Genomic DNA, 26,956 nt, shown 5'->3' on the forward strand with positions numbered 1-26,956 from the left:
TAAAGTTCTGTTGTCCCACTCAAAAACTCTCAATAAATTACGCATTTAATAACACTCATTAAATTAAAACCATTAATGTAATGACAGGAACGTTGCCCATTGTAATGAAGTAAAAGTACTTTTTTTTTCATTAGAAATGTACTTGATTAAGAGTAAAAAGTACACACAATTATACATATTCATAAAAGTAATTTTTCCCCAAAAAGTTACTCAAGTAAATGTGACAGAGTAAATGTAGTGCATTACTACCAACCTCTGTATAGTAGTTTAACTCAACTTTATTAGGTTCATCAAACACAATGTACTAAGGCAAGGGTCTTCAACAGGGGTCCACAAATTATTGTTTGATCCACCATTGATGGCATTTGTAATAATTACTCGCATGTGAGCGAGCCACAGCAAGAGACAGGAGTATGAATTATCGACATATTAGCTGTGTCTCGTTTCGAAGGCTGCGTGCTAGGTAGGACACGTCCTTTGAAGGCTACAGTATACCGAGTGTCCTCCTTTAAACAAGCCTCGTTTAAACGAAACGGCCTTCAAAGGACAAACGGAACCGGTAACACGGTTGCTATGACAGCACGCCACTTTTTAACAAGCGCAAGCGCTTTGAGTGAAAAGGGAACAAAGTCCCTCTGGAAAGGAATGTATGAGGTACATTTTAGGAGAGTTATAATGATGTAAAGAGAAAAGAAAATAGATTTTACAGGTGTACTTTTAGTCTAATACTTTATTTTAATTATATATTAATATAATTATACATATGATATATTCTGCACCCATCTACTGAGGTACTTCAACTTGGGAATTAACATTACTTGCGTTTGAAAATCATATATTTTATATATATATATATATATATATATATATATATATATATATAGTGTAGATATGTAGATATGTGTGTGTGTGTGTGTGTGTGTGTGTGTGTGTGTGTGTGTGTGTGTGTATTTTTTTAGACATTTGCGTTGAAGCAAAGAATTGTGGGTTGTGAGTGCCCACGAAAGATACACCTCATGCATCCTCCGAATTCCCATGAAAGAAGGTCACATTCGAAGGCTGCATTCGAAGTGTCCTACTCGCTTTTTTTAAACGAGACAGCCTCGATGACGTATGCAGCTGACAAATGCGGCTTCCGTAGGACGCATCCTTCCAAACGAGACAGCCGTTGAAGTCCTTTGCAGCAGCAAGCCAAATATTAAAGTGTAACTAAACAGCACTAGTCATCAGGGTAGGGTTGCACCAGCTGTGCATAAGTCCTTACTTAAGTTGAGACATAAAGTTCACACTAAGGGCTTAGTAACTACTAGTTAGTTTGTAACTAAGTCAGTGCTTAATTTGGTTGCACCACCTGTTCTTAAGGTAAGACTTAACTAGTAGGTCGTAAGCTCTCTGTAACATAATATGACGTTTTCTTGTATTGATCCAATAAGCAGCCTTCAAATTTGTACACAGAAGTATTAAAAAGCAGTGTATTTCAGTTAGATCTTATTACAGTTGACGTTCAAACCTTGTTTGCTCACGTAACCGTCAGCTGTAATAAATTATATCCCCATTGAAATGCAATACGTAATAAAACAAGATTTCATTAATGGTATATTTAGCCTATGTAAATAACAATATTCAATAACTATCTAAATGAATAAGGGGCAATAAATAAATAAATACTAATACAACAGGCTGGAAAAATAGACATTTATTCACTGTATATTTAGTATATGTTGAAACTTGACACCGGGCGGCGTACACAGGAAAGTGCACCGTTAGATCGGTTTCATGCTGAAGAAGTACGTTTTTTACATAATGTTTTCTCCCGTTAATGTAAACGAGTGTCATTGCCAACATCATCATTTATGTCGAAAGGACTGAAGCCTGTCAACCAAAACATGAGCTCATTGATGTGATTAAATATCAGGCTGCTTCTTTATTCCATCAGTTACTCCTGGTTGGAGGCTTCCATAAATATTTAGTTTATATGTAGGGTTACGTCCTTCCTAAGTTTAATGGTGCAACGCTCAAATATTTTGTAGTGCGTAAATTGTGACTTAGTGCCCATTTACGCCACAACTAGGCTAAGCTGTAACTTACGTATAGCTGCTGCAACCGGTCGAAGCGCGCAGCCCGGACAAACCCTTCACGCGCCCACCGCTAATCACGAGCCGCTCAAAGCGCGACACACATCAGGTTCATCAGTGCTGCAGTGGAGGGTCGCGTGAGTAAACGCGTCTGCTTTGCGTTGGTCGCGCTGTGCGGTTGAGCAGATGACAGTCTGCTTTCAGAACAATAGCGTACTTGCCTGGTGTAAATACATAGTTAACGCTGAGATTATCAAGCTGGCATACACGGTCCTTAACGTTCCACACACACAAGACGGTGACTCTCAAATCAACATAATTCCAGGTGCTCTCAGTTATTGTTTTCCTCATTACATATTTTTACTCATTGAAATCAACAGTAATTTTAAAATATATGTATTAAAATCTATCACTCACATAAGTTGAAGCTCCATTTTAGTAACCTTATAAAAGTTGTTTTATTCTGCATGGACAAGGTCTGTCTGTCTATCTATCTGTCTGTCCTTTTCATTCTTTTTGGAGGAGGTTTGGCACAGGGATTTACAGGGGAATTTAAAAATGTCACTTCATGTCAAAAATGTTGCAGACCCCTGCTGTACATCTCTGCTGAAAAGACCAGCTAAAACCAACTTAAGCTGGTTGGCTGGTTTTAGCTGGTCGCCCAGCCCAGCTGTTCAGTTAGCTGGTTTCAGAGGGGGTTTGAACACTTTTTAGCTGGTCAGGCTGGGAGGCCAGCTTAGACCATCCTGACCAGCTAAGACCACCCTGACTAAGATCAGCATGAACAGCCTGACCAGCTAAAAAAGGGTGCAAAACCCCTTTAAAACAAGCCCAACCAGCTATGACCAGGCTGGGCGACCAGCTATAACCAGCCAACCAGCTTATGCTGGTTTTAGCTGGTCTTTTCAGCAAGGCAGCATTTAATGATTATTTCAATGGCTTTCCAATGTAAACATCATGAAGTATACATACAATAATATGGTAGCCTACCATCCACATTTTTATAGGCATAAAACACAATGCTCAATTTTATACAATATTTAACGGGGGTCCGGCTCCATTTCTCTCTACCCACCAAGGGGTCCTTGGCTTGAAAATGGTTGAATACCCCTGTACTAAGGCTTATCAAATACTTTCTTTTATTAATCATTAGTACATGCCAGGTGAACAAGTATTAAGTCAGGGAAACTGTTGCACTGTCAATTTAACAGCAACTGCTTAAAGAGACGAGCAGCAGTTGAATTAAAGATCACTTGAAAGTATACGTCCATCCTCAACGCAAGCACAAGCGCCATTCTTCACCACAATGGTAACCCCCAAAACTCCAGCATAACAGACACTCTTTTTAAATACCAATATAACAGAACATTAAACTTTAACAAATTTCTTCCTTTTCTCATCTTGCTCAAAAAATGCATAACATAACACTTAGGTTGTGTCTCCTTTCGAAGGCTGCGTGCTAGGTAGGACACGTCCTTTGAAGGCTGCAGTATACTGAGTGTCCTTCTTTAAACAAGCTTCGTTTGAACGAAACAGCCTTTGAAGGACAAACGGAACCGGAACGTAACATGGTTGCTATGACAACACGCCACTCTTTAACAAGCGTGAGCGCTTTGAGTGAGAAGGGAACAAAGTCCCTCTGGAAAGGAATGTATGAGGTACATTTTAGGAGAGTTATAATGATGTAAAGAGAAAAGAAAATAGATTTTACAGGTGTACTTTTAGTCTAATACTTAATTTTAATTATATATTAATATAATTATACATATTATATACTCTGCATCTACTGAGGTACTTCAACTTGGGAATTAACATTCCTTGCATTTGAACATCATATTTTTTTTAGGCATTTCCGTTGAAGCAGAGAATTGTGGGTTGTGAGTGCCCACGAAGGATACACCTCATGCATCCTCCGAATTCCGTGAAAGAAGGTTGCATTTGAAGACTGCATTCGAAGTGTCCTACTCGCTTTTCTGAAATGAGACAGCCTCGATGACGTATGCGGCCGACAAATGCAACGTCCGGAGGATGCCGCCTTCCAAACGAGACACAGCCTTTATTTCAACATGTGTTCACCCTATCCCGTCCCATGCAAAGCATGCTGGGAAATGGAAGTCCCCTGCCCAGTTTCATCAAAGCTACATTAGCACCACAAAAATAATTAATGTAGTCCCAATTCAAATGGATTAAGTAAACTTCCATTTTACACATTTAAATGGATAGAACACAATGAAATCATGTTGTGATAAAATGTTCTAGAATTGTGTTGCTTTGGTTCATTTTGATTAGTCATTTTGGTGGAAATTTCCATTTAATAACCATCAATAAACTGTGAACAGACTCAGAAAGGTCAAACACCATCTGTGGCAACAAAATAAAGTCTTGAAAAAATCCAGGACCTCTGCTACTAGATGTTTTGAATTGTATTAAAAAGGTTAATTTTGACCAATGAGCTGACCGCATTTATGAAATGTACTAAGATCCACTGGACACAAACTTTAATGACCATAATAAAAAATAAATAAATAAATGTAAAAAAAAAAAAAAAAAATCCCATCTCTGATTTATAAGGAACATTGAGACCCACAGAGATTTTACTGTGGACAATTAACAGGGGTCACTGACTCTGTCAGCAATGTGAACAAATGTTGTGGTTCTGACACATTGCTGGTGTTGTCTGGTGTGTGTAGGAGGTGAGATCCTCCAGTCTTTACATCATCATGCTTTTAATTGGGCTACGGTGGTTAATTAAACAAGTTTCAGTCCAACAGCAGAAATCCAGCTGTCATATGATATAAAAGAGACAAAGTATCGAAGGACTGAACAACGTGAGTTCTGTTTGGTAAGTCCTTCTCTGTATATTTAGATCATTTAATTATTAATTATTGCATTTCAAAAATAAAAGCTTCAGTGTTTTGTGATCATGTCATATCTTTCTGAAGCCAGGATTATTGACATTTTTATTTAGTTTTTATTTCCAGTTTTTATTAAAAAAAAAATGTAATTTGTCCTTTCAAATTAGTTTAGTTTTCGTTAGTTTTCACCAGACTGCTAGTTCCAGTTTCGTTTTTCATTATATTTAGTTTTTATTTCAGTTTTAAAATTTAAGGGCTGCCAAAGTTAATGCATTAACTCATTCAGAAATGTTTAATGCTTTTAAATTTCTCAGAGCCGTCCAGTGTTATTGTAATCTTGTGGTATTTTAATGTTTACTAAAGATGAGTTTTAAAGGTTTCAAATGTTATAATATACTGTGTATCAAAAACAAAAACTTACACTCATTTGTGGTCATTTTGATTTTAGTTTGTTTTAGGGTAAAGGGAATGTGTTTTAGTTTAGTTTGTTTTTCCAAACTTTTTTTTTTATTATTATTGTTTTCAGTTAAATAAAAATGGTCATTTATTTTCTTAAGCATAAGCACAGGTGTTCATATCATTGTGCACTGATCCATTGTGATATCTGGGTTACCATGACTGGATCAACTCTGATTTCATCTCTCCTGACATTGGCCTGCATTCTCCTGCCATTATGTGCTGCTCAAGGTGAGTCATTTATTGATCATTTATGGATCTATCTGGTGAGGTCTGCTTGAATGCTAAATGCAGAAAGTTTTGTGCAGGTAGCTGCAGATGTGGCGAGTCATTCACCTGTCCAATAACAGGTCTGTTACAGAGATTAAAGGTGCACTCAATAATTTTTTCCTCATTAAAAAAGTTTAACTCCTAAAGACAGATTGTGATTTTGCAATATATGGAGGAAATCACGACCACTTATATTAAAATGAAGACTCCAGTCATATCTGTAACCTTATAAAAGCTGTTTTATTCTACATGGAGAGGGTCAGAATCACATGACCAGCCGAATACTACTTGCTATATATACTATACTATAGTCCTGTTATTTGACACTTTTACTCACTGATTAAAGTAATCATGGCTGACTGTGAATACTACATTTCTACAATGGCATCTGAAACTGAAAACTGCTGATTTTAAGTGATGCTGCATCCAAGCCGCTAGGTGTCAGTGTAAGTCCAAGATGACAAATTTAAAACATTACTGAGTGCACCTTTAAGTAACACAAATGGAAGTATGGGAATTATTCAGTGACACAAAATGTTGAACAAATCAAAACTATCTAATATATTTTAGCTTCTTCAAAGTAATCACTTTCTCAGTGCCACTTTTCAGTTCCCAGTGCCACCTGGAATGCTTGTTGGCTGCTTTCCCTTCATTATCTGGTTCAACTCATATAAACAAATGAATAAAAAAAATATATATATATATATTAAAACTTTTTATAAAGAAATATTTTTTATAATAACTATATGAATCAGTTGTGATGATGTGTAAAAGGTAATGGTGTGTGTAAATGGCAGGTGGCTCATGCAGGGGACGGTGTGCCGAGCCGTTCAGGCGTGGGAGACATTGTGACTGTGATTCAGACTGTGTCCTCTACAACGCCTGCTGCCCTGACTACCATGCACAGTGTGGTATGCCAAGAGCTTTTTTTTTTTTTTATCCAATAGGAAACTACTTGTATCATATTGGTCAAATATCTATATTTCAGTTTTGATATTTTTTCCCCAGATGCGTTCTCCAACTTACAAGATCCGAGAAGCTCAAAGATAACCAAACCAACAGGTATTATTTAATGTACATTTAATCCTCTCCTAATTGTTGTATGGTTCTGATTTATTTAGACACTGGAGGAAACCCCCTTAGTGCTGACTGGCGGTAGATATGTGTTAAGGGAAATGTCATTCTTTTTAAGTAGCAATACTTTAGACTTAAAACCAAAATTGTCCTCAGTCCCTCACAAGACCAAAACAAATATGCCAGGTCTGAAGTCCCTCAAAGCCACTAACAAGCCTTCAGACAGTCAGAGAGTGATTGGTTTGGAGAAAGAAAATAATGCTAAAAGAAAGTTATAAAAATCCAACTACCATATAATTGCGGATAAATAAATATTCTCATCGACCTTTAAAAGGGAGAAGGCGAAAAAAAAAAACAACCTTACCATATTTTTTTGTTTGTTGACGTCACGGTCCCAAATTCATCCATAACTTGGTAAGAGCAGAAACTATTTAGCCTGAGACAGAGCACTTGTATTAAAATGAATAGGAGAGATTGGAATGCCCAATATGATGGATTAAAAGGAAAGGGAAGTTCTGTTTTACAATTAAAAGAGCCAATCACCTTTTAGAGGACACGCATGAGTATTAGCTGAACCAGCCTGAAAAAATTGCTTTTTTAGCATGATCTGAGCTAAAGAAGAACAATTTATTATGTCATTGTTGTCCAGTTTAACTTCTGATTTGAAGTGTTCTTTGATCACCATCCGTTTTGGAGATTACGGTCTTTCCCCATTCAAGTAGATAGGAGATAAACTTTTATGCCACTTGTATCCATAGGAAATAGCTGCATGGGAGTGTCCCCAAGATGGCCGCCGAGTTGACTGAAAACCATAATGTTACTGAATTGTTATATATGATTTATTTATTTATTTACAATTTTGTACAATAAACAGTTTTGTTACTGTGTAGGATTGCCACTTACCCAATATAATATACAGTACAAAATATTGAGGATCACTAGTGTATATTACATGACCATCTCAGAGGAAAGGTGACATTAAGTTTTCCAATATCAGAAAAGCATAGTAAAAAATCCACAAATAGGTAAATTCATTGTGTACCAGTGGTGATAATGTTAAGATGACTGGACCTTTTCTCTGGCCTCTAACCAGCACTCCTATTTCATATTACATTTTACCATTTTATTCAAAGTGCCTTTTTATCTGCTTTTTTAGACTATACTGAGGAGTGTATTGCAGCATGCCTCGCAAACCAGCAAGGCCCAGATGTCCTGAGAGATGGTGAGTTCAGACAGCAGGGGGCAGCAGACTTGTATATTTTAGTAGATGATCAGCGCTTTTATTAGTTTTTATTTTATTTGTACTTGTTTTTTTTTTGTTTTTTTTTTCAGGAAACAGTGCTCTGGATGGGCTATATAATTTGATGGCTCCATCTGCGGCTCCATCACTCCTTGCTGGAGGCCCCCTCGCTCAGGACATTGGCCTCTATGCCCCTTTGAGCCCTTCTGACATACCAGGTAACACCCTAATAAGCTTCATTACACTTAATTAAAATGGGTATTTACTTCTATTGGGAAAGACACAACTATTACAAATTTACATTAGACATTTACATTAGGACTGATACTCAAATTATTAGACAGCTTTTTCTCTCAAAATGAGTCTTTTTCTACTTGAAGGCATTGGCCCCAACTCTTCTGTGTTTCCTCTGCCTGAATCAGGTCCTGCTCCAGCAGTTGGGCCAGTACAAGCAGGTGGACCCTCCTCTGGGAAACCCCTAACCATCCCTGTACAGGTCGCTCTCACAATCAGTGGACAAGGTGATGGGACATCTAGTGGGCCTGCCTTTGGTTCAGGTAGACCTAGCACTCTCGCAGACATTGCCCAAGCCACGGGAGCAAACAAACCCGCGGGATTAAGTATGCAGTTGCAATAGTTCTTCCGAATTTGTGCACATCCTTAAAATGAACCGGAGTGGTCATTATCAATTCAAATGTTTACAGTGTTGCACATTGTCACTAATTTCTAAAATGGCATATTGTAGAGTGAACACCGGTAAAGTGGGACAACTTCTGATCATTTATCATTGTCGTTTTTTAAATGGTTTCATCAGTGTCATCCCATAATAGTTAATGCTGTTTTTAAGAAAGAATATACACATAAGGTAATGATCAATGATTAGGCTTAAAGGATAGCTCACCCAAAAATGAAAATTATCTCATAATTTACTCATGCCATCCCAGATGTGTATGACTTTTATTCTGCAGAACACAAATTAAGATTTGTAGAAGAATATCTCAGATCTGTAGGTCCATACAATTTAAATGAATGGTGACCAAAACTTTGAAGCTCCAAAATTCACATAAAAGCTGCATAAAAGTAATCCACATGACTCCAGTGGTTTAATCCATGTCTTGTGAAGCGATCCAATCAATTTTGGGTGAGAACAGACAAAAACATAACTTTTCACTGTAGATCTTGTCATTGCAGTCTCTAGGCACAATAATGATTTCAAGCTCAATTACATTTTCTAGTGCTTGACTCATGCGCAGAATGCTAGATGGTGCTATCGTTAGTGTAATCGAGCTTGAAATCATAATCGCCAAGGAGACTGCTGATTTCAAGATTTATGCTGAAAATTTAGTTACATTTTGGTCTATTCTCACCAAAAACCGATTGGATTTCTTCTGAAGACATGGATTAAACCACTGGAGGTTTATGGATTACGTCTAAGCTGCATTTATATGCTTTTTGGAGCTTCAAAGTTTTGGACCCCATTCACTTGCATTTTGTGGACCAACAGAGCTGATATACTCTTCTAAAAACATTTGTGTTCTGCAGAAGAAAATCATACACACCTGGGATGGCATGAGGGTGAGTAAATGAAGAGCGAACTTTCATGTTTGGGTGAACTATCCCTTTAAGTGTCCCACTTTACCTGTATTTACCCTTTATTTGTATCGCAAGAACTAATAAATGTGGCTTAGTAAATATGGTTAGAAATATGCAATTTCAGAATTTCATTTCTGCTTTAAGATTCAAGTTTGGCCCCTGACCTCTGCAGCGGCCTTCCTATCGATGGACTGGCAGCTCTCTTTAATGGCTCCATCATAGTTTTCAGAGGTACACTTTCTATGTTCTGTTCATACTAAGTAGGATATATATATATATATATATATATATATATATATATATATATATATATATATAAAACTGTGCATCGGAGATTAACCGATATGATATCCATCTCAGGTCATTTCTTTTGGCTGGTGAATCCCAAAACAAGAAGAGCTGGTCCTACTCGTAGAATCACTGAAGAGTTGGGCATCCCTTCCCCGATTGATACTGCCTTCACTCGCTGCAACTGCCAGGCCAAGACCATCATCATCAAGGTACTCAAGAACACGGAGAACAATCAAGTGTAACCTATTAAAGAGTATCCTAAAGCACAAATGGTAATTTATTGAATTATAATTTTTTATTAGATTTGACTAAAATGTGAGTGGTTCTTCCCCCCTGTGCAATACCATTTAATCACCATTAGTAAGTCTGGCTGTTTAGAAAAATATTAGCAAAAGTAATAACCTTTAACTCAGCTAGCCTCATGATGTGATGTAACATTCATGTCCACAGGGGAATTAGTTACATACCAAAGATTAATACATAGGATTTAGAATAAACCCTTAAACCTAAGTACGAGTGAAATTGATAGTGATGCTTGCATCTGCCATCTCTCTGCTAAGGGGGATGATTACTGGAGTTTTGAGAATGGTGTAATGGAGCTTGGATATCCCAGATCAGTGTCTAGAGACTTTGGTGGGCTCACTGGGGAAATCACTGCTGCTCTGCCTATCCCTGCCACCAGAAAGAGACCAGAAGCTGTTTATTTCTTCAAGAAAGGTTTCCTTCTTTCTCCTATATGTACTGTTAGCATTGTTAGTACACAATGCCCAAATGAAAATATTTAACAGTTTGTGTTTTCTAAACAGGAGGAACAGCTCAGAAATTCTCTTATCCACCTGGAAGTGGGCCGACTTGCAGTGGAAAGAGATCTAAAAATTCATTCAACACCAAGAACCAACGTGCTAGACAAGCAGGTATTGTACATTTTGAATGCCAAATTATTTGAGGTCCTTGAAGCCGATGTCTTTAGCAATGGATTGGAAAGAGTGTTTAAAATGTAATTATGAATAGCAACGATACATTGAATATTATAAGATTCCAAACATCTGTCCTTGGTGTGTCATTTAAAATACATGTTACTTTTGACAGAGATCCAGTTGTCAGGAGAGATCAACATAAACGCCAAGTGGAAGGGCTTCCCTACCCCTGTGACTTCAGCCTTGTCTATGCCCAACCCCAAGAAATCAGACGGTTTCGATTACCTTGTTTTCTCTTGGCGTAAGTGACAACATTTGATCTTATAACAGATGAAAAGTATGTCCTATTTGTGTATACTTAAAGGGAGTTCACTCAATGTAGGGAAAAAAGATACAATGAAAGTGAAAGGTGACAAAGGCTGTCAGTTCCTAACATTTCCCTTTGTGTGTTTTTTGGGTGAACTATCCCAAGACTTAAGTTTGTACATCAGAAGTTTGTGAGATTTAAACAATTCTGGGTATTGCTGATGTTAGCCCATCTGTAGTCAGTTACTGTTTGATGTAGCAACATTGTCTCTTATCTCAGTGCTTTACTGCACTTTATATCTTAGTTTTTTAAACCGTATATTTTAACCCATGGATTTAATAACACATTTTTCCACTATTTACAGCTAAAGTCCTTAACATCAAGATCAGTGGTGAAGCGCCTACTTTGGCGGCCCCTGCCAGCAGTCCCTCCCAGCAGAATGACATCAGAAGTTGGCTCAACTGTCCCTGAAAAACCAGCACTAATCGAACAAAACCAGCATCTGCACGGCGAAAGAGATTTCTCCATTTATTAGCAAAATAATTGAACAGCGTCAGGATGATTACTCACAAAAATATAAAACAACAAATCTAATCCATTGTTTAAGCACACTGAAGGAAACTAAATATCAGAAAAAAAAAAAAAAAGTAAAATAGATTTCGGATACTCTAAAGAGTGGTTAATGGGTGTGTGATCAGTGTTTCTGCTGAGCAGACGCTGTAAAGACAGGTGGATTTAGATGGGAGTGCCTCTGTTGAGTCCTCGACCCCGACCTCCTCGAGAAAAACCCATACCTACAGGATATGATTGAGAAACAGAGTTAATAAGTCATTAAAATAATTAGTAATTAAAATTAGGCAACAGTCCAAACTTTATTCAGTAACACTTTACAATAAGTTTCCATTCGTTAACACTTGTTAATGCATTAGGTATCATGAACAATTAACAACATATTTTTTACAGCATTTATTAATCTTTGTTAATGTTAGTTAATAAAAATACTATTGTTCATTTTACTATTGTTCATTAACTAATACAACTTTTGATTTTAAAAATGTATTACTGTATGTTGAAATTTACATTAACCAAGATTAATAAATGCTGTAGAAGTATTGTTCATTGCTAGTTCAAGTTAACTAATGTTAACAAATGGATTACATTTTATTCTTTAAAGACCCCAGGAAAATCACAAGAACATTTTTCTGTCCTGTGTTGATGCATTTCCTATTGAAACAGGTAGTTTGGGTGGGATATTTCAAAGGGCTCATCACTTTAAAAAAAAAAAAAAAAAAAAAAAAACATGCCATGATTCAGGATTGCAGATGCAGGTGGTTTTAAGGGGAGGGACATTTTTATTCTAGAGAGCATTTGATTGGACAACAAGCTGTGTAGTACAACACGAGTCATCAGTATTTTTGGTCTGTTTCCTGGAAGAAACAGGCTGTTCAATTATAATGCGTATATCTTCTAAAAGTTAATTTTGTCAATGTTTAGGAGTACACTAGAATATAGATGGCCTTTAAGCCAAGAGACATGGACTAGCCACAAAAAGTCACATTTTAATTTCATTGGGTCTTTAACCAAATTCTGTTCTCTTCTGTAGACCTCAGTTAAAAAATATTAACATCAAAATGTCCAATTTTATTCAAACACACTTAATTTTGTTGAGTGACGTCCTGACAAAAAGAAAAGCCTTTGTATGCTCTGAAATATCTGTTGCTTCATTAAAACCAAGTAAAGCTTTAAAAATAAGGTCTGTGGTGTGTTTTTGTATACAAGATAATGTGTAAAACTGTAACGTGAGTAATTATGAACAGAGTGTATGAGGGTGGATGTAGAAAATAAGACTCAGACAGCTGAGTGTGTGAGTTGGAAAGAAGGTGGAATGAACTTGGGTACATAGTACTAACCTCTTCGGATGAGCTGGCTCCTCCCGGACAGCTGGTGCTGGGGGAGGAGCCGACTTGCAGGTTTGGTCTGTCCAGAACTGGTGGTGCAAGTATCTAAAAAGAGAAAGAAAGATGGAGAGATGCATAAGGTTAACAGGGAAAAATGCTTATATGAAAGCACAAAGCCTGTGAGATGTGTGTACCCGCAGAGCTGGACGTGGGCTCTTGGCTAGTGGAGGGAAGGCTGGCATCATCGGATGGCTGTGCTGATTCCATCTCCGACTGGCTCTCTAGACATGCCTCACCACTAGTCCTATTATTACAATCCAGACAGAAGTAATGACTCACTGAATAAACCATCTCTAATACAAGTATTAGAAACTTTAGCACAAACCTTTACAATTAATCTTCTGTTAAATTTTATACACAATATTTATTCCAAATCATACAAAAAAAGAACATTTAAAAGACATTTTGCATTAACCATTGGCAAGGCCATTGGTAATTTTCGGAATTGACAACAGGTGGAATAACGTTAATTAGCCAACTGAGCACATACATCAGCAGATGCCAATGCATCGGTGGATCTCTAGCAAGCACCACTTATAAGTGACTGTAAAACTGCAAATAAAATTGTTCTGAGGTGAATCATTAAACACTGTTGTGATCATGAGTCCCTACCCTTCACTCTCAGCCTCTGCCACAAAGACATCATCTCCGTCATCTCCTGTGACAGCTTCCCCTGGGGCAGTCAGACTGGCTGTGGATGTGCTCACCATTGGAACAGACTGAGAAGCTGTCTCTGCTACATCAGACGGGTGGCTCTCTGTGAATACCGTCACTGTCAAAAAAGACAGGGGGAGGAAGAGCAGTTAGAGATGCATCACTGTTCTGTCAGTCTTTGCAAAAAACCAGACATCCTCCAGCTGCTCACCTGGAGCTGCCACCTGTAGAGGGGTGGTGGGGACACTCCTGCCTCCAGACTCATCATCATGAGAAGGTAAGAAAAGAGGACTCTCATACATGCCCAAACCTGCAGTACAGCAGGCAGACAAACTGTCACTTCCATGTCACCCACATTAAAGGAAGAATGCTGAATCTAATGCTCCATTCACACTGACAGCGATTTTAATCACTGGGCGTTCTTACTGCTGGTCGCCCTTTATTGGTGTGCTGCACAACTTGCCATAGCTTTTAAAAATCTGATCATGAATGAAGTATACTGCTGGTAACCAAAAGATGTCATTTTATTCAGACAAGGAATCAGATTTAATGTTTCTTGCTAAAAATTAACATTATGGAGGGGAGGTCGTCTGAACATAAATTGCAGCAGTGCATACTGCATCATATCATTAACAAGGGGAATGATTATTAACGCTCGAGTCAAACTCACTTCGAATGCCGACACTGTTTTCCACGCATCATTTTTTTATTGTATCCGTGTGCGTGGACAGAGACAAATTATATAGCACAAGAAAATCCCTCTTCAGTCAATCCTGTACCTTACAGGAATCAGATAACATGGGCACCACTGTCTTCAATCCCATTAGTAGCTGCTTCTCATTTGCATAGAGTAAAAAGTTTCTCAACTCTAGTCGCTGGACATCTTCACGTTGCATCTGCAATGGTTGCTGTAGCTCATCGCCTCAAATCAATTAACTCTCTTTGAAAACAAATGACTTCTGGTCGCCTTGTCGTTGACAATTGCTGTCAGTGCGAATGGCCCTTAAAGGGAAAGTCACCCAAAAATGAGAATTCTCTCATCATTTACTCACCCTCATGCCATCCCTGATGTGTATGACTTTCTTCTGCTGAACACAAATGAAGATTTTTAGAAAAATATCTCAGCTCTGCAGGTCCATACAATGCAAGTAAATGGTGACCAGAACTCAGAAGGTCCAAAAAGGATATAAAGGCAGCATAAAAGTAATCCATAAGACTACAGTGGTTCAATCCATATCTTCAGAAGCGATATAAGTGTGGGTGAGAAACAGATTAATATTTAAGTCCTTTTTTACAGCAAATCTACAATTTCACTTTCATATTCAGCCTCCTACTGGTTGAGGCATGTCAAAGGTGTAGATTTATAGTAAAAAAGGACTTAAATATTGATCACCCACACATATGTCGCTTCTGAAGACATGGATTGAACCACTGGAGTCTTATGGATTACTTTTATTATACTTCTAAAAATCTTAATTTGTGTTCAGCAGAAGAAATAAAGTCATACATATTGGATGGCATGAGGGTGAGCAAATGATTTTTGGGTGAACTATTCTTTTAACTCTGCCGTTTCTGTACTTACCTCCATGTGTGGCCAGATGGCTCAGGTCAGAGTGAGAAGAGCTGGCCTGGGGCATCAAATCCTCAGGAGGGCCGAAACGGAAGCGAGGGACTCCAGCTACCTGAGGGGAACTGAGATAAAGTAATGCATGATCAATTAAGTTGTTTCATGATGCAACCCTCCTGCCATAATAAGGTCATGTGAAAAGCTACTGTGACTCACTGAATAGCCTCTGCAAAGCCATCTGTGCGGTGTGGCACCACAAGGGTGGGCGTGCTGGGAACCATCCTGTCATCATCATCAAAGAAGTGTTGCTGTAGGAACAAAAATACATAGTCAGAAAAGCTGAAGTCTTAAAAGAGAAGGCATTTTATATTGCCAGGTGGTATATGAGAGTTTCACACATAAAGCTCTCTCACCGTGCTTCCGATTCCAGGCGTGAGCTGGGGAACGCGACTCATCGAAGGGCGTCTGCTCTGTCCGGACTGCCTCTGTATGAGAGAACAAATATTTTACCAAAATCTCACTGTATCAGCCTACATCCTCCCTCAACACACCAGTCAAAGACACACTTGACTAAATGTACATTTAACATGATCTTAAAGATCAAAAGTTCAAATGTGTGAAATTCTAATGTATGAATTTCTTTACAAAACTAAACTTTTTAAATGGATGAGTTGGGCCAGATAGTGCAGGAAAAGTGTCCAGCATACACTTATGCTGGACACTTTTGGGTCATTGACAAATAAAGCTGTCCAGGTGTAAAATGAGAAATCTTTTAAAAATCTAGTTTAAAACACTTGTGTCATGTTCTCAGAAAAGTAATATTTGTGTCCAATTTGGTTTCATACATTTTCATAAAAACTTTCTACTAAAGAAAAAATTAAAACTTTAAAATTGTCATGTGGTGTGACCATTAAGTTTGTTTGTTTGTTTCTTTCATTTTTTACACCATGCCAGCTTCTATGGCTATATTCATGGTGGGAACCAGGTTTAGCCATTTAAAATAAATAAGTTAAATAAGGTGTTTAAGATTCATTTTTCCTAAAAACCTTAAATTTTTTTCAAATGAATCAACTGAATAATACAGGTTCCTCGGATATGTAGAGGTATGACAGTCCAGTAAAATGTGTTTAATGGATTGTGGGTTCTGACAAGATGAGCACTTTGGTGAATTTTCTCCTGATAGTAAAAATTGGTGTGTGAGTCTTGTATGTCCTATCCGGCACAGTGTATAAATGACTTGATCCCAGCGATTATTAAAAGGGAACACATATCTTGTTCCAACAACAAGATTTATTTCACATCATTTGTTGTTTAAACACTGATCCCACTCCGACTGCCATTTGTTTTTGATATACACATTCAGAGTTGGTTTCAGATCTGTGGAAGTTATAGGGCATTTTACTGGTTCAGTAGATAGTGCTTCTCTGGCAGCTCTGTCTGCTTGTTCATTACCGGAGATTCCTGAGTGTCCAGGTACCCAGCAGAAAATAATATTACAATTCTTTGCTTCAAGAGATGACAGTTTGATTAAAATCTTCACGATTGTTGGGTGATCAGTTTTAGTAGCTTCCAGTGCTTCAAGACATGATTTTGAATCAGTTATTATTAAAAAAAAATGTTGTGGAGCAGTCTCAATAAACTTCAGTGCCAGTAGTAGAGCGTTTGCCTCTGCAGTGAAAACTGAACTTTGGTCAGGGATGCGGATACCCTGACACAGCTGGTTTGTTGCAAAAGCTGCTGCCACTTTATTTCCAGATTTAGATCCATCTGTGTACATTGGGATATGTTGTGGGTACACTGCTCTTATGTCCAGAAATTGTTGATGGAAATCATTCGGCTGCATTTTGGATTTTTGGTTCCTTGTTAAATCCAGATGGATTTTAGGCTTTTTGAGATCCCATGGAGGAATTTTGCAGATATGTGTCTGTTCCACACTGTTTAGATCCACTTTCAGATTCTCCAGATGGGTTCATATATTGTTGAATGCTGAAGTGGGAAAACTGCTGAATAGGCTGGGTTTTCTTTATTTGTTTTAAGTTTGGTTGAAAATTGTAAGGCCAACTTTAGGCGTCTGATTTCCAAGGAAGGTTCATTGGCTTCCGCATAGAGACTTTGGATTGGTGAAGTTCTGTAGGCTCCCAAAGCTAGTCGTATATCTTGGTGGTGTACAGTGTCCAAAAGTCGTATGTATGACTTCCTAGCTGATCCATAAATGATACTTCCATAGTCCAGCTTTGAGTGTACCGTGGTTCTGTACAAGTTCATGAGAGTTGAGCTGTCTGCTCCCCATTTGGATTTGGATAAAACCTTTAAAACATTCATAGCTATAAAACATTTCTTTTTTAGTGATTTAATGTGAAGAATAAAAGACAGTTTGTTGTCAAAAGTGATACCAAGAAACCTGTTCTCTTTAACAACTTTAATGGGGACTCCATCCATAAACAGCTCTGACAGAAATGCATACAGATGGTTTTTGTTTGTGAGAACTTGAAACCGGTCTGTGTTGACCAGGAGTGCATTTTGTTTATCTTCAATTGGATTTTTTGCTCGATAGTATTCATGTACTTGCTTTTGTAGCAAATGCAGATATCATCTACATATAAACTACAGAGGACATCAGAGCCAATGACTTTTGCAATGCTATTTATTTTAATACTGAAGAGGGTTACTGATAGGATACTTCCTTGAGGTACTCTAAGTCCTTGTTTATGTAGGTTAGACAAGGTGTTTGCTATTTTAACTCTAAAAAGTCTGTTCGATAAAAAACTTTCAATGAAGATTGGCAGTCGACCTGTTACTGGAGCCGAAGTTAATCTTTTCTTTTTCTTGTTGAGCAAGAAAAGTTTGAAAAGCAGGAAGGCAGTTCTCAATAGATGAATTATTTTCAAACGTTTTTGCTAGAATGTTTGCAATTTCTTGTTTTGAAGTCAAGAGTGTGCCATGCTATTTGATGTGCTGTATTTGAGGACCGTTGTTTTTTCCCTTCATTTTCCGTATCAGGTTCTATATTTTTTATGATGGAGTACTTGTTGTCATGTTGGAAACGAATCTTCTCCAGCGTTCCTTTTTTACTTCATTTGTAATTCGTCTTCCTCATGCTCTACTCATCTTGTGATTGTCTTCTGGAAACCGTGTCAGTTTCTCATGACAGAAGGTTTGAAATTGATACCAATTTGCTTTTTTAATTTGCCATCTTTGTACATTTGTTTCTTCCTCTGTGCCTTTGATGGTTACAATGATTGGGAAATGATCACTTCCACAGAGGTCATGCCAAACTTTCCATGAGAGGTCTAAAAATAATTCAGGCTGACAAATTGTTAGGTCGATGGCAGAGTACGTTCCATGTCCTGGATGTAAACAGGTATTCAATCCATTATTTAAAAGACATAAGGTGTGGTTATCTATAAAATCTTCAATCTTCTTTCCTTTTGTGTTACAGTGATTACTGCCCCACAAAGTGTTATGACTATTAAAATCTCCCATGAGAATAAAAGGAGATGGGAGCTGAGCGATAAGGTGATCTAGGTCCATGTGTGTCAAGTTAAAATTTGGAGGAATGTAGATAAGAGACGACTTTAATGGTTTTCTACAAAGTCAGGCGTACTGCTGTTGCCTGTAGGTTGCTATTAATATTTATATGACTATAGCTCACATCTTTTCTTATTAAAATGGTTGTACCACCGGAAGCCCGCTTATCACTGGGACCGAAAGTGTTAAAACTTTTTAAAAGAGAGAGTACCGTCTGGTGGTAATTGTGTTTCTTGAAGACATATGGCTAGAGGGTTTATAATTGCAGTTAGACGCTGCAGCTCCGTAAAAGTTTAGCTGATACCATGACAGTTCCACTGGATGATATAATTTTCCATGTGAAACTTGTGTGAAACTTTTGAAAACTTGCATTAACTTCAGTGGCATAAGTTTCATGTGAACACTACGAAGGACAAGCCACCCCAACCCATCGCATGTAAAAAAAAAAACAACTAATTTTTTAGCACTGGAGAGAGAGAAATCACGTGCTCAAGGTTGCCAGATTGCATGACTAAAGCGTCACCCCGGCAGAATATTTCCAAACTGTACAATAGTCAAGATCTAATTGGCGGATTTCACCTATTGAAATCTGGCAAACACACATGTTGAAATCTAATTTAAAATCTGTTATTTATCAAACGTAGGAAATTAAATATTTTACTTGCATGATTAGTTCTAAGTAATGCATGACACAATTGAACTAAAGGGGATGGAAAGGGAGGATGGTGGTTTTACAAGGTGGATGCTTTTTGGTATTTCTTGCAACAAGGGGGATGGCATCGCTTTGCATCCCCCCTCAACTCAAGCCCTGCTTGTACTGTAAACATTAGTGGCATAAATCTCCTTCAGAGTAGCACACAAATGGATTAAGTTTAAAAGCAATACAACGTTTTGCAGCTAAAAAAGACAAAATCACTCAAGTTGAATTGAAATTGCAAAGAGCTTGTAGAGCTTGTTTCCAGATACACAGTTCAGAGTTCAGCTTAATAGTATTATAGTTCAGATACAGTAAATATGTGTTTATATGTAAATGATTCAGCTAAAAGCCATATTCATAGTCTATACCTGCATGATTGGGGGCCCAAGCTCAGGGACGGGGTGAATATTGAGACGTGGGGGTGGGGTGTGATGTGGTCTGCGGGGGGACTGGGGCAGGCGTGGGCCCAGTGAGGAGGTGGTGGTGCTGGGGACGGGCTGCTGCTCTCTCACGGGCTCAGCAGCAGGTAATGGCTCCATGGTGCTGATGCTAGCTTCACCTAAAAACACATAAGTTATATATATAACTATATGATGCTTTTCGTCATAGCATTGACATATCTAGCACTTCAATGGTAATGGAATTCATTTTGCAAACATTTTTAGCATCCTTATTGTCCTTAAGTTTAGCAACTTGGCTTTTACACTTCAAGGGATAGTTCACCCAGAAATAATAATTCTCTCATCATTTACTCACTTTCATGCCATTCCAGATGTGTATGACTTCCTTTCATCTGCAGAACACAAATGAAGATTTTTTTTAAATGGATCTCAGCTCTGTAGCACCATACAATGCAAGTAAATGGTGACCAGAACTTTAAAGCTTTAAAAATCACATAAAGGCAACATAAAAGTAATCCATACAACTCCAGTGGTTTAATATATGTCTTCTGGAGATAAGCAAGAAACAGATCAATATTTCAATTTTTTTTACTATAAATCTCCACTTTCACTTTCAGAATGTAAAAGTAAAGATTTATAGTAAAAAAAGGAATTAAATATGTATCTGTTTGTCATCCACACCTATTATATTGCTTCTGTGGATATGGATTTAACCACTGGAGTCGTATGGATTACTTTTATGCTGCCTTTATGTGATTTTTGGTGCTTGAAAAGTTTGGTCTCCATTCACTTGCATTGTATGGACCTACAGAGCTGAGATATTCTTCTATAAATCTTTGTTTGTGTTCTGCAGAAGAAAGTAATTCATATCTGGGATGGCATGAGGGTGAGTAAATGATGAGAGAATTTTCATTTCTGGGTGAACTAGCCCTATAAAGGGTCCATATTCTACACTTTTGAGGTCCACTTATGATGTTAGTCAAGGTTTCTTTCACCAAAAACAGCTGTAATTGTTTAACATGACCATTTTCCACCATCTCTCTAACCCTTACAATTTAACACTGTTTTACATTTTTGACATTTAATACTCCTATATATAAATGCTCTCTTATAATTGGCAAACCTTTTCACATGTGAAATGGCTAAGAAGCTGAATACAGAATAGGGGTAGCTGACATAATTTCAAGTAGTTTCTGTAGTCCTGTGGTGTGACATGCTTTACTCTAAATTGAAACCAAAAAATGTCATTTCCTTTATAATTATAAATACAGCTTTATGAACATGAGACTACATGGAATTCAAGTACTTATATATATATATATATATATATGTATATAAATTTCACACCGTAGGACCTTTATAATGAACTAGAAGGCAGAAGTGTGCATGTATGTGTTGTGTGTGTGTGTTCTACCACTGCTCTGAGAATCTGCTTGTTTCTGGATAGAATCAGATGCTTCTTGACTCTCTTCATTGTCAATGCCTGGATCTGCTGCCCCACCATCCTGTCAACACAACAAAACCATTACAACAAAAAAGCCAATAGACATGTTCAACATTGGTTTTTGACTTAGAAATTGTCAAAAGGTCAATAGGAATATATAAGAAGAACGAATGCATCAAATATTTTGGGTGTTAGAAAAGTGGGGGATCCATATGATCACCTCAGCCTCATCCTCCTCGTAGGCCTCATTGGCATCTCCACTGCCGCCACCTTCATTACTGTCCTCTGCTGCTTCTGCCATCCCTTCATCACCATCTTCATCCTCCTCCTCATCATCTTCTGCATCATCATCTTCTTCATACTGTAGAAACCAAGGGGTTAAATACAAGCTAACACACAGTTACAGCAGCCAACATGTTTCTGCTTCTCCATGAAAACACACCAACCTGTCCAGGCTCCTCTTGCTCCTCCTCCTCAGTACCACTGTCTGTCTCTATGACAATGATGTCCTGCTTATAATCCTCAGAGGATTCCTGTCCACTGATCTGAGACTCAGAGGGCTGGGACTCACTCACCTGATCCATCGGGACAGACTGAGACAAAGACTCTTCATCTGCCTTTCCTAACACAGGATAGCCTTCCTGCTGTGCGAGATGACCAGGGAAGATCAGATAAACTGATTTACACCCAAAGGTTTCATTATATTGTTCTTAAAGGGATGAAAGGCTGGTACCTCACTAGCATCTGGAGGCTGATAGACTTCTGCTGAAGTTTCACCCATAGTGTCATTACTCTCCTCAGTGCCTGAAGCATCCTGCAAAAACAGCATCATCTAAAAAGCACATTCCCAATGGAAAATTGACTATATTACAACAAGGAGCAGTCTAACACCTTGTACTAACTCGTGGGACATGACAAGATTCCAGCTAGAAATAATTTGTCTTTCAACACTGAAAACAAAAATTCTGCCTATCGACACAAAAAGACATTCAGAACATTTTTTAAATTGTACATTTGTAAATTTGAAATGTTATTGTCCTGCAATAGGAAACAATGGCCTAAGCACTGCCAAAATCACACAAGCCCTTTCAACAGAAAGACAGATGCACATGTCCATACACTGCTCACCTCCAGGCCAACTCTCCTTACGATGCGGAGCTTCTTAGCGATGGGGGGGTGGGCAGGATCCTCCTGTGTGTTGTCAGTCACCTCAGTGGACGAGCTCTCCTGCTCCTCCTCACGCACACGTTTGGGCACAGACGAGCTTGTCGTCGCTGACACTGACAGAATAGGCAAATAAGCATATAAGTTAATAAGCTGATATGTGGCTTTGTTTTCCAAGTCATACTTAAAGTACATTATTTTTCTATCATTAATTGTTTTTCCCTGAGGTCCACTTAAAGTGTTCAAGTTTCTGTACCATTGTCCATCCTCTCTCTGTGACCTTTATAATAAAACGTGCTGTTTGTTTTAGACTCCTATGTACAGTGGCAAGAAAAAGTATGTGAACCCTTTGGAATTACCTGCATTTATGTATAAATTTGTCTTAAAACATTCACATTCTTAAAACATTCACAGTGTAGCTTGGAAAATGTATGTGAACCCCTAGGCTAATGACAATAACAAAAGCTAATTAGAGTCAGGAATTGGAAAACCTGGAATCCAATTAATGAAACGAGATTGGAGGTGAAGGTTAGAGCTCCTTTGACTTATAAAAAGCATTCAAACATTTTGAGTTTGCTATTCACAAGAAGCAAAAAAGAGATCTCAGGAGACCTACGATTAAGATTGTTGCTTTGCATAAAGCTGGAAAGGGTTAAAAACTTCTCAAAGAGGTTAGATATTCATCTGTCCACAGTTAGACAAACTGTCTCTAAATGGAGACGATTTAGTACTGTGGCTACTCTCCCTAGAAGTTGCCGTCCAGCCAAGATGACTCAAAGGGCACACCGCAGAATGCTCAATGAGGTAAAAAATAAACCTAGAGTGACAGCTTAAGACTTGAAGGAATCATTGGAACAGGTTAACATCTCTGTTCATGAGTCTACTATACGGAAAACATTAAACAGGCATGTTTAAGAATGTGATAACATTTTATGACCAATTGATGCAGAAAACCAGCTAATTCCAAAGGGTTCACTTACTTTTTCTTGCCACTGTATATGCCCTCTTTGCGTGTGAAATGAGATACAGTGCTTTGCTGCACTTGTCGAGGTGAGGGTTTGCTGGTGGATGCAAATTCATCTTTAATTGCCAAATCTTTGAATAACTGCCTCTTTGCAAAGCCTACATTACATAGTGAAAGATCCACAAACTGTTAAGGTCTGGCTGAAATGATCAGTTTAAAATAATTCTGACATCAGAAACTTGAAGTTCAGAACAGGCTGTTTTTGAACCTTCAATAAATTTAAATAAAAATAAATGGCAAGTTTGGCAAAATGGTAAATGGCGTTAAATTAATGGTAAGTTCAATAAGTTTCAATAAATGGTCTTTTTCACTAAGAAGGATGTTTTGGGTTCTGCAAGTTACAGCATGTTTTCACAGTACCATATAAACTTTTATCTCAAAAAGATCAAGCAAAATTGAATTCCTCAATTTATGCCCCCCCCCTTCTTTTTTTATGGCCTGATCATGATTCTTTGTACCTGTGCCGAAGACAGCAGTGGAGGTGGACGGCCTCTCCATTTGTGAGCTATGTACTGCTTCCATAATGGTTGCAGCTGCCTCCTGACTAGCTTGCTGCTGAGTGGGCTGGACAAATGCGGTGGCTTGACTCTGCTGCAGGTTGATGATGGGCTGTGTGGTTTGTATATTAGGGCTGGTGGAGCGCACCGAGCCACTGGTGCTGCCGAAGACAGTCACATGCTCTATTTGACTCTCAGTGGACTGAAGAGCTGATGCGACAAACCAATGACAATCTTAACAACCAATACACCAAATATGGCAAGTTACTGTGGAAAGCACAGGGAGAAAAACACTCACTGAGCACTTTATTATGAACACTATACTAATAGTGGGTAGGGCCTCCCTTTACTCTCAAAACAGCTTCAATTCTTCATGGCATGGAATTAACAAGATATTGGGAACATTTCTTTGAGATTCTGGTCCATGCTGACATGACTGCATTGCTCAATTTCTGCAGATTTGTCAGCTGCACATTCATGCTGCGAATCTCCCGTTCTACCACATTCCAAAGGTGTTCTACTGGATTCAGATCCGCAGATGTGGTGGGAAGGCCACTAAAGAACAGTGAATTCATTGTCATGTTCATGAAACCAGTTTGAGATGACTTTTGCTTTGTGACATGGTGCATTATCATGCAGGAAGTAGCCATTATAAGATAGGTAAATTGTGGCCATGAAGGGATGCACATGTTCAGCAACAATACTCAAATAGGCTGTGGCATTCAAGCGATGATTGATTGGTATTAACGGGCCCATAGTGTGCCAAGAAAACATTACCCACACCACTACACCACCACCACCAATCTGGACTGTTGACACAAGGTAGGTTGGGCCCATGGATTCATGCTATCAGCACCAAATTCTGACCCTACCCTCTGTGTGCCTCAGCAGAAATCGAGATTCATCAAACCATGTTTTTCCAGTCTTTAACTGTCTAGTTTTTGTGAGCCTTTGCCCACTGCAGCCTCAGCTTTCTGTTCTTGGCTGACAGAAGTGGAACCCAACAAAGTTTTTTGCTATTGTAGCCCATCCGCCTTAAAGTTCGACGTGTTGTGCATTCTGAGATACTATTCTGCTCACTACAGTTGTCCAGAGTGGTTATCTGAGTTACTGTTCTGTACTCAGATACAAGTTCTGTCAGCTCGTACCAGTCTGGCCATTCTCCGTTGGCTTCTCTCATCAACAAGGCATTTCCGTCCACAGAACTGCCGCTCACTGGATGTTTTTGGTTTTTGGCACCATTCTGAGTAAAATCTAGAGACTGTTGTGCGTGAAAGAGATCCCAGGAGATCAGCAGTTACAGAGCTACACAAACCAGCTGGTACCAACAATCATGCCATGGTTAAAATAACTGAGATCACATTTATTCCCCATTCTAATGGTTGATGTTAACATTTCCGTATATGCATGATTTAATGCATTGCACTGCTGCCACATGATTAGCTGATTACATAATCACATGAACAAGTAGGTGTACAGGTGTCCCTAAAGTTCTCAGTGAGTGTAGTTTCAAATACATTTCTATGAGCCATACCTTCTTGTGTTTCCAATTGTGTGGTGGGCATGACTGTGGCTGTGGGAGTGGTCACTGGAGCAGGCGTTATCATTGGCCGGATACTTGCCCTAGGGGTAGACTTGCTTCCTGCGATTGGTGAAGGCTTACTGGGAGCACCAGCGACTGGTGTGGGCTTGATGTTAGCCGTCGGGGGCTCTGATGTGCTGGCACTGGTTACAGACAGAACATGGAAAAACAACATTGTAACACTACTTTTAACTTGACACAGCATCCAAAAACACAGCGTTTATCGTGCGAGACACTAAAATGTGACGCAACCCAAAGTGAGATGCTTCAAGAGCATCCTTCTGACGCATGAGTACTTAGACAAACATTTCAAATAGCGCAAACAATGTCTTTTGTGAAAGACTGACAAACTCTATTTTAAAATAGATTGCTGTCTAGAGTAGACCAATAATATGCTTGTGCAATGATATGGAAATAAAATAAACTATAAACTCTTTGTATTGTTTAATCAATGCTTTACTTGTGTTCTCCTATAAAAATATAATGTATTTAAATAATCTGAATTATTTATATTATATTATGCTTATAATTAATTATTACTATATACTAAATTCTCTTCATTTGGGCACCTTTCTTAGTAATTATTGCGATTAATTAATCGGCACATCATTTAATTAATTTAAGAGCCCTAATTTTAACAGTATGCATGTTCCCTGAGAATCCAACCTATGACCTTGGTGTTGATAGAGCCATGATCTACCAGTTGAGCTAAGGGAACATGTATTGACCCTTACCTTCCTCTGTCAGCAGCAGGTGTGGGTTTCAGAGTGATCTGTCGGGCCTCTGAAGACCTCTGAGCATCCTGAGCCTAGAGATAACAAAGACAAACTGCTTCTGAAAAGCTTCTTGAACAATGATCTAATGTAGGAAACATCAAGCAATTTGATCGACATTGGTTACTAAGAATTGTTACTCGAACTGAGCCCAGCATGTCTATTGTCTGATATAAAACTTGATATGAATCTTGATTTAAACGCTGCGAAGAAAACAAATTTATGAAAGTATACCAATGACAAATGTCTTTAAAAACAAAAACTGAAAAATAAACGCACTGCAATAACAGTGCTTGCATAATTTGGGGACGCAGTTTTGTATGGTTTTATATTTAAGCTGTGAATATTTCAATTGAAAACATTTTGCACAAAATGTCATCATAAATTCTATAATAAATATTCACCTTCCAAAAAAATCTGTTGTTTATTTGTTTTTTAGATTTTATCTTTATTTTTTTAAACAGCTAATATTTTGTCCATTATATTTCCCTTTGCAACTTAGCCTCTAAATTTTCAGTGGTTAAAATTCTAGAGGCGAATCCAGAGTTTTAGAGGCGAATTTGCAAAGCGAAAAATAATGGACCAAATA

General features: G+C 38.2%; 2 protein-coding genes across 7 annotated transcripts in view; one reads left to right on the forward strand and one right to left on the reverse strand.

Moving 5' to 3' along the window:
* Nucleotides 1-1,162: 1,162 nt before the first annotated feature.
* On the forward strand, nt 1,163-11,589 carry LOC127442407 (proteoglycan 4-like). Of its 4 annotated transcripts, none has more exons than XM_051700418.1 (14): nt 1,163-1,362; nt 4,766-4,917; nt 5,488-5,617; nt 6,454-6,567; nt 6,665-6,718; nt 7,887-7,952; nt 8,063-8,188; nt 8,393-8,590; nt 9,708-9,794; nt 9,924-10,063; nt 10,415-10,571; nt 10,661-10,768; nt 10,944-11,072; nt 11,443-11,589. In XM_051700418.1, exons 3-14 carry the CDS (start codon nt 5,545-5,547, stop codon nt 11,547-11,549), a joined length of 1,359 nt encoding a protein of 452 aa, XP_051556378.1. In that variant the 5' UTR covers nt 1,163-1,362; nt 4,766-4,917; nt 5,488-5,544; the 3' UTR covers nt 11,550-11,589. The 4 variants fall into 4 exon arrangements, with proteins under 4 accessions (XP_051556378.1, XP_051556380.1, XP_051556381.1 ...); XM_051700420.1 differs by having other exon boundaries at nt 8,393-8,527; XM_051700421.1 differs by having other exon boundaries at nt 8,393-8,491.
* Nucleotides 11,590-11,593: 4 nt separating this feature from the next.
* The window catches only part of LOC127442393 (nucleoprotein TPR-like), a 36,113-nt gene continuing 20,750 nt past the window's right edge, over nt 11,594-26,956 (reverse strand). The window contains exons 35-51 of one of the 3 annotated variants that reach the window (XM_051700383.1): nt 26,329-26,402; nt 25,547-25,737; nt 23,974-24,222; nt 22,456-22,607; nt 22,061-22,141; nt 21,774-21,968; nt 21,548-21,688; nt 21,298-21,388; nt 19,851-20,041; nt 15,671-15,742; nt 15,474-15,565; nt 15,273-15,382; nt 13,902-14,000; nt 13,649-13,808; nt 13,171-13,280; nt 12,989-13,081; nt 11,594-11,872 (exon numbers count right to left, since the gene is read on the reverse strand). In XM_051700383.1, coding sequence (XP_051556343.1) covers nt 11,814-11,872; nt 12,989-13,081; nt 13,171-13,280; nt 13,649-13,808; nt 13,902-14,000; nt 15,273-15,382; nt 15,474-15,565; nt 15,671-15,742; nt 19,851-20,041; nt 21,298-21,388; nt 21,548-21,688; nt 21,774-21,968; nt 22,061-22,141; nt 22,456-22,607; nt 23,974-24,222; nt 25,547-25,737; nt 26,329-26,402 — 2,160 coding nt within the window. In that variant the 3' untranslated portion in view covers nt 11,594-11,813. Of the gene's footprint in view, nt 11,873-12,988; nt 13,082-13,170; nt 13,281-13,648; nt 13,809-13,901; nt 14,001-15,272; nt 15,383-15,473; nt 15,566-15,670; nt 15,743-19,850; nt 20,042-21,297; nt 21,389-21,547; nt 21,689-21,773; nt 21,972-22,060; nt 22,142-22,455; nt 22,608-23,973; nt 24,223-25,546; nt 25,738-26,328; nt 26,403-26,956 lie in introns of all 3 variants that reach the window. The other 2 variants (XM_051700382.1, XM_051700384.1) reach the window with 2 other exon arrangements.

The sequence above is a fragment of the Myxocyprinus asiaticus genome, chromosome 6 (assembly GCF_019703515.2).
Source record: "Myxocyprinus asiaticus isolate MX2 ecotype Aquarium Trade chromosome 6, UBuf_Myxa_2, whole genome shotgun sequence".
Classification (NCBI taxonomy): domain Eukaryota; kingdom Metazoa; phylum Chordata; class Actinopteri; order Cypriniformes; family Catostomidae; genus Myxocyprinus; species Myxocyprinus asiaticus.

Coding starts and splice junctions, on each gene's coding strand:
- LOC127442407 (XM_051700418.1), top strand. CDS start 5,545: ATGACTGGATCAACTCTGATTTCATCTCTCCTGACATTGGCCTGCATT. Junction 6,568..6,664: donor TGACTACCATGCACAGTGTG/GTATGCCAAGAG, acceptor TTTTTTCCCCAG/ATGCGTTCTCCAACTTACAA. Junction 9,795..9,923: donor CTCCATCATAGTTTTCAGAG/GTACACTTTCTA, acceptor TATCCATCTCAG/GTCATTTCTTTTGGCTGGTG.